This window comes from Cyprinodon variegatus, unplaced genomic scaffold (assembly GCF_000732505.1).
Source record: "Cyprinodon variegatus isolate N-32 unplaced genomic scaffold, C_variegatus-1.0 Scaffold676, whole genome shotgun sequence".
NCBI classification, from domain to species: Eukaryota; Metazoa; Chordata; class Actinopteri; order Cyprinodontiformes; family Cyprinodontidae; genus Cyprinodon; species Cyprinodon variegatus.
Window position 1 is genome coordinate 118960 of NW_015151129.1, and position 10202 is coordinate 129161.

The window sequence follows — 10202 nt, forward strand, 5'->3', positions numbered from 1 at the left end:
TCTCTGTTGGTTCGTTCCATCCTAATCTGAGTCGAACTCGGCTAAGCCTCACATTGTTGGAGCTCCCACAGCCAACAACAACCCATTTAAACATGTTTCCACCTACATGGTAATACAACCACACACCACAAGTTTATGTTTGATAGGAGTTTAGCCAGGCATGAAATTAGAGAGTAAAAATAAGGACCAGAACCCAGTGGGATCAACCTGTTAGCATCATCCATGAGGGAAAAGGAAATGAAAGCATATATGGCACAGATTCAGCTACAGGGATGTCTAACTTCTGAACATACTGAACGCTGTTGGATGAAGCTGAGGACAGTGTTTGTGAAAGCTAGTGGTGTTCGATGCAAAGAAGACATCAAATGGCTGGAGCTGAGATGATGAGCGAGCTGGATAACCAAGAGGTTCTGCACGCAGGCTGAGAGGAGCAGGGATGGAGTGCCAACACTGATGCTGTGCCAGGAAGTTTGTGTCTGGGCCAGTGATCTGGTATAGGAAATGCTGAGTCAGGAAACCTCGCCAAGAGGAGGGGGGACTGTGGTGTTGGCATCTCTTCCACACGCCACAATGCTGCACACAGTATAGCCCTGCTGGAGTCATAACACGTTGTTCCCAAGCCAATACACCACATGCATGGGCACACTGCAGCCCGGGCTGCAGAACCACCGGCTAAACAAACATGAAATGGCAGAAATAAGGAAATGGCCACTAAATTACCATTTTCCCAAAACAGTTTCTGTTTTGCAGTTTACCAAAATAAAACCTCAAACCTAAATATCAGACTTTATGCGATCCAGCCACAATACAATTGTTCTGGTTTTAATGTAAATACATTTGTGTATTCAGGGAAAGCAAAATTCAAACCTGCCAAAAAATATTTTTTTTTTGTTTACATTTTTTTTTTACTTACTGCAGGGCAAAAAAAAAAAACAAAGAAAAAAAATACCAATAGGATTGTTAAAGTTATAGTGGAGGATTTTTTTCGAATATTTGAAAACCCACACTCTCCACTTAAAGACAAAAAAAAAATGCACATGAACAACCCTGTACTCGCTCCCGAGAGGAAACGCCTACTAAACGTGTGCTATTGCATGCATGATACCATTTCTCCTCGTTTAAAAGTTGCTGTTTGCAAAGAAGCTTGCAAGCTTAATTTCCAAAAGATTTGCAATTTTTTCCATTATGTCAGACTTACCACAAGTAAGTGAAAATGTGGACGTAGAACGGCCTTATGTAAACATATTACCAGTATGATTGACAATTATTAGGATCACTTATTTTAATGATCCACCAGGAAAAACAACATCCTCCTCTATACCTTTAAAGATACAGAGAGCAGGTGCAGAAAGTCCCAAAGACAATAGATGGAGTAAAACAATAATATATTAGACATCTTTTTTTCGCTTTAAACATAGAATGCTTTTTCAAGACAAGTCCAACAGTAATTTGTCTGTGTGCACGTTTGGAGGCAGCTGATATTCCAGGGGAAGGTCAGAGAGGACAGAGAAGGAAATGGGAAGAACAGCATCAGTTTTCTAAAGCAACGACCAGTGAGGAGAAAAAGAGAAAGATTTATATTCTCAACAGTTATTTAAAAGCAGATCTATAAGTTCTGTCATTTCATGTTAAGGTGGGGACATTTTACACATTTTTTCCAAATGAGGATTTGAAAAAAAAAAAAAGGAAAACAAAGAAAAAGAGGCATTTCCCAAAGAACTTCATTATTATTTATTATTGTATTCCTTTTTGTAGACTAACAGAAAATCTAAAACAATAATCTAAATTGTTATCCACTGAATGTATTATCTACTTTCAAAACATCTAAGGACACTGTAGTGTCAGTCAACAGTAAACAATATTACACAATAGAGTACTACATATGTATCATTCTAACCAAATATTCAAGGATTTCAGGATTCCTCTATTGTACTTTTTTTAGATTCATGTTTGTGCTGTGAAATTTTGACTCCCAGTTCAAAAAACTTTGTCTTTATTTTAGATTTACTTAGTAATCGATTAATCGATTACTAAGTTAGTTGAAGATTATTTCAATAATAGATTAATGAAAATCAATCCAATTAACTGTTTCAGCCCTAATTAACACAGACTGTTTTCTTACTTTTTCAGCATCAAATCTCGTCACTGCTTTTTTGAGCTTCAGCATCGAACCCACTAAAAAACATAAATCAAGCATTCCCATGAAGGGGTGTGAAACCTACAGGTCAAATATATCTTATGCATCATGCAACATTTGCACAAGTTGTACTAAAAATGTAATGATTAGGCCATGTTCACACTATAGCTCCTGATGCTCAACTCTTGTTTTTTTTTGGAAAAATCTGATCATTCTTTCTGCATGGTCGCTGAGGCTACTACTTTAATGCGATCACCATCAAGGAAAGGAACATTTACTTACATAGAACATGGAAGTAATACCAGATGTCAGCATCTGGTAAAGTTCCAAATTAGTTAGTTCTGACTGACATTAGTCTAGTCACAGTTGGAAATAAATAAAACAAAAAAACTATATATATATTTATATTTGGGGTCATTTACCTGCAGAGCTCTTAATGCTCAAATATATTTTTTTATGAATTTGTTTTGTGTGTGGACAGTCATTCCCTTTACCTATAAAATATGATGTGTATCCGATTTCAGATTAAAACTGTTTGTGACTACAAACTGACCTGCATCTACATAAAGGCAATAAAGAGTAGTCAAACACAGCACAACAATAAAACATGGACAAATAGCACAACAGAAGCAGGCAGGTCAGCAGGTGCTGTGTGTGTGAATCAAAGGAGAGCAAAACGCTTTATAGGAGGATTTCAGGGATCTGATTTTAGCATCATGACGGCCATTTCAGCACCGGAAACTGGATAAGAAGACACAGCCAGCAATGGTTGAGTAGAGATTTTAACAACTCCACAGTGGCCTGGTTTATTCAGTATTCTATCCTCTGTTTTAAGGGTCTTATACGACATTTACTATGCTAACTATTTCTATGTATTGATGGTTCCTACACTCAAAAAAATTATTAAACCCCTTCTTTGAGGTGACATAATTTCTTACCATTCAACATACTTAAAGTAATCGGTGCCAGAATTAGTTAGTAATATTTAATTGATGTAACACCATATGTACGAACATTTTATGCATGACTCAAAGTAACCTTAAATTCTTGAGTTCACTATAAGGCTGCCTTGTGAGCTTCCGGGGAAGTGAACTGAAGAATTTTAGGTTACTTTGCAATGCTCATTAAAACTGGTCTTTGCTAAGATTACTTATTTAATTATCGAAGCACATCTGCCAGAGAAGCATTGAGCATGGCAGCTAATTCTACAACTAAAAGAGATAGTGGAGTTAGTTATCTTGAGGCCCAGATCCACGATCACAGGGTGCTCTATCTTGGTCAACGTTATGTTGACCTTGTGTCATGTATGAAAGTTTGTTAACAAAAACGGTTTCTGCTCTTAAAGTAAATACAATTTTGAGTTGATAAAACCAATTAATTTGTCATTGGGGTTATTCAAATTAGTTCAACATTAATTAAATCAATGCAGGGACAAATATAGGTCAACAGAATTAGATATTATTAAGTGGAACAAACCAAACATTTGGTGTATGTATTAATTTCCTTTTAAAAGTTTGTTAAAAAAATGTGTTGAACGGATTAATTTCCTTTTAAAAGTTTGTTAAAAAAATGTGTTGAACGGATTCAATAAAATGACACCATACAGATAAATGTGGATTTGGTTCTGCTAGCAAAAACGTGTTGGAAGGAAAAACTGCCGTCAATTCAATTGAGTTGATCCAACGAGTCATTTTTTGGGAGTGTACGCTTTTCAATTATGCCTGAATAAAGTTTTTACTATTTATTAAAAAGCTCTAAGTTCTAAATATCTCTCCACTCTGCATCACTGAAAAATGAAATATGAGCAAATCAATTCGGTATAGTGTATTTTCCCTTGATTTTAGCAGATGAGTAGGAACATTTGCTGATTCAGTTCTCCTTAATAAAATAACTTTATCTTATTTAAATTGCATAATATCCAATTCGTTTTTTTTAAGGGCAAAAACTCATTCAATTTGCAGATCCTCTTATCTACCTGACTCAGTTAAGACCAAAAACTACTTTTTTTTTGCTCAGTTTCTCTCTTTTTTGCAAGTTGCTTTAGTTCCTGATGGGCAGCACAAAACTGTGAAAAATCTGATGGAACATGACATCAAAGTGAAATGTAATCCTCATCCCACTGGAATCCCACTCCAAAAGGTCTAATAGGAATCGGCTTCAGGACCGCTTACGTCTGTGGTTAAAATGTAATTTGAAAAAGTCAGACACATGCCTTATCTGAGCATCCACACTGACCTGATCACTGCACAAAAAACAAAAACAAAAAAAAAGTCAGGTGTGTAGAGATACTAAAACATGCAGGACAGCAGGCAGACAATGAAGTTAAAGAACTACATCCAGATCAGTTTGCAAACCTTTGCAAAATCCCACTAAAGTTCATCTCCATTTTATCTTCACTGTCCCCTGTAGAACTCACTGTAGACTCATTATATCACACAAAAAAAAAAATAATTGAAGTTTCAAAAAGAAAGAAATCCAAGGATAGAAATCCAGAAAAGTAGCTCAGTGTTTCTGATGCTGAACGACTACAGAAACAAATCAGATTTATGTTCTTTATTTTCCTTCTTCTCACAGTAACCTCTCCAGCAGACCAGCAACAGTTAAACAAGAAAAAATATGTCCACATGTAAAAACCATGTGTCTTTATCTCAGTGTAAAAACAAAGCCCTCTTTAGAAAAAGCTCGTCATTTGATGGAACAGGAACAAAGGCAACCTTATATAACCTCGGTGTGTTTGACCTTGCTGTCTTCGCAGTGAAGTCCAGGGCTTCTAAACTCTGGAGCATAAATCAGCAGCAGCTACAGGGCGGTCACAGTTTCTCAGAAACCCCAACCAGAACATGAGGATGCCTGCTGTAGTTTATAGTCGGGTCTCAGGAATGGACGCTCTGTAACGGTTTAACAAAAGCCGTGCATCGCTTTCTACAAAGAGAAGTCAAGGATTGGCAGAAATGCCATGAATGTTCATTTAAAAGATGCTATGGCAACCTCCTTGGCTGATACTCTATAATAGATTAAAGACAGTATTTCACTCACTTTTTACAGATTTCTAAAGGCACGCAATGTAACTTTTGACCACAAGTGGCGCTAGAACTGTAATTTTTATGTCTAGCGCCCCTAGTGGCCACATGCGCTGCAGCACTGTCGAGAAAGTCAACAAACAGCCAGCCAACGAACAAACTCCTTTCCATGATCGACTCTTGTTTTTCCTCGCCCACTATCCATTTCACATTTTCTCTTTTTAGCCTCCTCAGAAGGTTAAACTTTTTTCTTCCCTCGGCCATTATTCCAAGAGGGGAGCCCCACTTGTAGCACTGATAGTGTCAAGTGCTGTGTATTGGCCTGAGGAGTCATTTAAAATAACTCATATGCATCAACTCTTCAGGTCACAAATAAAAAATAAATAAATAAAATAAAACAACAACAAAAATAAAACCATTAAATTGGTGTTTGGTGTATTTTCTTTTTGCTTTGGCTGCACAGCCTCAGTACGTTGATATTTAAGTTAATAGGAAACAGTTTTAAAATTCTTTTCATTTCATGAAGAAAGTATGTCAAAATAATCATTAAAGTAAGCAGGAGAAAAATGAAGTAATTAAATAAGAAATATTTCTGCAATATCATTTCCCAATTTAATTAATTTTGGGTGAAATTTCCCCTCCTTGTGAAGATCTTTTATATTTTTTAGTTATATGCATCCGTCTGTGGTTGAGTGAGTTTGGATGACCAATAGTGGGTCACTATTGGTCATCTTTTAAGTAATTTTCTTTATTTTGTTTTGCTAAACTGACATTTTTCCCAGTTTGTCTCATCTTAACAGTTGGTTGAGATTATTATAAGAACTTGTGATGGTCGCTGTCTGCATGTTGTTATTCTGGCTTCTATTTATTTATTTGTGGTCAGCTTAGTTTTTTTTTTTTTTTGGCGTGTTTAAGAAGAATTTGCAAACATTTAAAATTTATTTGAATTTGCTTGTTTTCTTTTGTCTGCGTTTTGCTTTCCATCATGCCTCTGTGGCCAAATATTCTATAATACTCTACTTCCTAAATGTTTTGTTGCTATTTGGGGTTTCTGTTCATTTGTTTTGCCTCTCTTTGAAGTTTTTACATCTGTTATTCTAAATTCGGGTTTGAAAGCCTCCTGTAATATAACAATTAGTTATGTAACATGAGGCTAATGAGAAACAGGAGACTAGTTACATGAAACTGACCCCTGTTTGAGGTGCACAAACTATTTAGTGCATTTATCAAAGACAGCATCTCTAAATCAGCAAGGATTCATCATACTCACAAAAAACAGGTTGCAGTTTCTGTCTCATGTCCTCCCAACAGAAACAGGAAAAAAAGAAAAAAGAAAAGCAGAGCAATAACCAAACTCTGTGTTCCTCTTTGCTCTCGGCAGAAGCCACCCAGCGAGCACCAGGACTAAACCTGCTGACCTGACCCAGATATTAACCCAAGCCTCCAGATGTTAGGGAACGCTGGGATTACTCCACCACTGCATCCAGCTCCACATGCTTTCCTAATGAGGCATCCTGAAATGACCCTGGAGCCAGAGCGGACCAATGGCTTCACTATCAGACTGAAGCAGACATTTTTTCTCTTGGTTTATTTATTTATGATATTCGTTTTCTTGTTTTTTTTTCTGATGATAAATAGAATCATATCTATATCTATCTATCGTGTTTAGCAGTATCTGAAATGTACACTACTGCACTAAAAAATGAATGATAGATTAGCAAATTATGAACATCTTAGGTTATTGAACTCTGTTTTTATTAGAAGGATTTCAAACCATAAAATAATTTTAGCTTCTCTGAAACAAACGGTCTAAGCCTTTGGTCTAACTAGGAGCTAGATCTGCAAATAGCTAAATAGATAGGATATTTTTACATAGATAAAAAAAAAATCAATTAATTTGGCTTAAATATAAAAAAAACAAAAACATTATTTAAGCAGCAGAAGAAACATGCTTTTAAAAATGTTGAATATTTTTATCTAAATATCACTAAAAATTGAACATATGTCAGTATATAAGTAAAAAAGTAAGAACTGTATTTCAGAGACAATGATATATCTAAAGTGACCCACATGGCACAATGCACCACTAGCAAGCACATTCAAAGCTGCATCTCAAAGGAAAAAGTAATTTATCAAAAATGTGAAACTGAAGTATAGGTCCATCACATACAAAGCAGCGTAATTTAGGTCGTCACAAAATGTAATTTTGATGCAAATCTCTAAAGGCTAATGAAAATCTTTCCCTTTATTAAACTATGAATAATAATGTATAAGCAATGTTGTTCTAATACTTTTGCTCTGTAGCCCTGTTAAAATCGTTCTAATATTGCATTTCTGGTTCAGGAAGTGATAAAACAAAGGAACGCAACAGTCATATCGGTGTCCAACAGCTCTTAAAGGTTACCTATGTTGATTTTGCAACTTTTTCCTTCCACCAAACTTTCCTTTGATTTCCTTGATTGCAGCACCATAAACAGCCATTCATTAAAGTTATTAACTAAAACAACCGTACTTACATAAATTAACAGTAATCAATAGAATAAATGCATGAAATATACATCTCTGGTTGTTGTAAATTAAACATGCATAACTTTTTATTTTTCATTAGATGCACCTGTGTTTAAGCTGTAACCAGATTGAGTTCTGAAAACATGAAGGTGAGATGCTATTCTCTTCTCTGCTCAGCTGATCCTCCAACCATGCATCACAATTACTGCTGAAGACAAATGTGCTACCTTCACTTTCACTCGTCCTCTGAACATCTGCACTTGTCATGACCTCAATGGTTGTTGCAGATTAAGAAATTTAACTCCTTATGTGCATCAATGTAGCTCTGGTAGAAGCAGCTGAATTCTTCAGGGCTGCCTTATTACCAACTCCAGCAGTGCTCTGCACAAGTTGCAAACTTCTCTGCAAGCGCAACAACCAACAAAAAAACATGCGAACATCCTGCAAGGGGTGATGAAATCCATCAAATCCAACCGGCCTGCTAAGTGGCTTAACTTGCAACAGAGATGAGGAAAGGGGACAGAAAATAAACAAAAAATGCAGCCTGCAGCCTACCATTTTGATCCAGCGCTTCGAGGCTCCAAGGAGTCCCGAAATAACTCCTTTCGCTGCGGTTTGCCCTTCGCCATGAAAACGATCCTTGGATTGTCACATTTCTGCAGCTTTATTTATTTTTATTTTTGCTTTCTCCGTCTGCTTCCCTGCTCGGACTGTAGCCGTTCAGACGGACAAAAATGCAGAGGCTGCTTTTGCAGGAGGAATTGGTGATTGGAGCTCTGGGATCATATGGGCTTTTTGTAAGACGCTTTTAAAGGGACACGGTGCAGTTTTTTAAACGGGGAAGGGGGGTGGTTATGTTCATAGATGTTTTTATTTTTTTTCAAACTGTCCGTGAAGTTTTTAGGAAGAGGAACTGCGAAGGTCGCGCAGCGGCCATATGGCGCAAAGGCTGCTGCACGCGGCGTGTCATAGAGGTGTGGTGGGCTCCTGATGCTGAACAGTGTGACGTCAGGCAACGAGTAGACACGTGCGGAGGTCAGAGAGTTCACTGATTTCCCACATGACAGCAGCCACTGCAAATCCAAGTGCACCACTATAGTGACACAGGCGCACTTTTTTGCGCAGGTAGCGCCATTATAATGATGCATCTCCATTGGAAATATAATTTCTTTAACAGGGTTAAAATTTAAAATAATTTCAGATGCAATCACTGTCAATATTCATTTTAACTTTTATGAGTCTGAGGAATAGCTAATGACATTCAGTGTGACAAAAAGAAGGAAGTTTATAGAAAACTGATTAAGTGCAATTTTAATTCAAATTTCTTTTACTTTATCTTTTTAAATCCATAGGGGCTGTTACCTTACCTAACAGTTCTCTAGGAGACAGGAACCTTAAGCAGGTGGGATATAACACAAGATATTAATACTGAAGAATATACTGGCTGCATGTGTACTAGGTCCAAGCATATTAATGGATGTTTGGAGGAAGGGGAGAAAAGGGTGGATGCACAAGGAAAACAGATAACCCTCAGCCTGGAGAAGATTGTGGAGCAACGATCACTCAAGAGTTTGAGTCTATGCTTCAAAGCCTACAACACAAACAAACATATCCAAGAAATGACGACAGCTGTCACTGAATACAGAATTGTTGATGCGAAAACCTTTAAAACCACCAACTGGACAGCTGTCAGTCATTTACACCCTCCAAAGAAAGAGCAAGTCACCAAAGATCAGCACCAAAGGAATATATGTAGAGCATATTAATAGTACGGAGCCCCTCTGATGACATGGACAAAAAAACTGTTTAATTGTGGCCACGAAGTAGTATTTCGCGGCCACGCAATAAGTTTATCGTGCACACGAAATACTACTTCGTGGCCACGCAATAAGTTTAACGTGCGCACAAAATACTTATTAATAATATCAATAAATCCGCCCGTTTTCAGGCTTATGTTAACTGTAATGACTTATCTTGGACAGGCTGCTATGTAAACGGGCCTTTAGTCCTTCGTTTAGCTATGCTGCGGTTGTTTACACTACACCTTTTCCACCTAAAATGGCGTCTTAGCAACAAATGTCACGTGACTGGCGGAGACCGACTGGGTAAAGCAAATCGAGCGCGCCTTAGACCTTAGAGAAGGCGCACTCGATTTGCTTACCCAGATGTCCAGGAATGATATTAATATTATTAATAAGTATTTTGTGCACACATTAAACTTATTGCGTGGCCACAATTAAAAATTTTTTTTGACCATGTCATCAGAGGGGCTCCGTATAATGGAAAGTTAAGTGGAAGAAAAACATTTTTAATCCAGAAGTTTTATGGTCTTACAACCAAAGGGCATGATTCTTTCTAATAATTTTGTATTGCAAAAAGGATTTAACACAATGTCAAGTTATCAGCTTTATTATTGTATAAAACAAAACCCCATCTTAAGGTCTGCAAAACACTTATATATATATAATAAATATATATGTATAATGTGTGTGTGTGTGTATATATATATATATATATGTGTGTGTGTGTGTAATTAA

The 10202-nt window shown here is 36.9% G+C and overlaps 1 protein-coding gene across 1 annotated transcript in view; it reads right to left on the minus strand.

Annotated features, from left to right (window-relative positions):
* zbtb47 (zinc finger and BTB domain containing 47) overlaps nucleotides 1–8503 on the minus strand; it is a 29920-nt gene extending 21417 nt beyond the window's left edge. Inside the window, exon 1 of the mRNA XM_015394170.1 lies at nucleotides 8221–8503. Coding sequence (XP_015249656.1) covers nucleotides 8221–8223 — 3 coding nt within the window. The 5' untranslated portion in view covers nucleotides 8224–8503. The remainder of the gene's footprint in view (nucleotides 1–8220) is intronic.
* Nucleotides 8504–10202: the final 1699 nt, after the last annotated feature.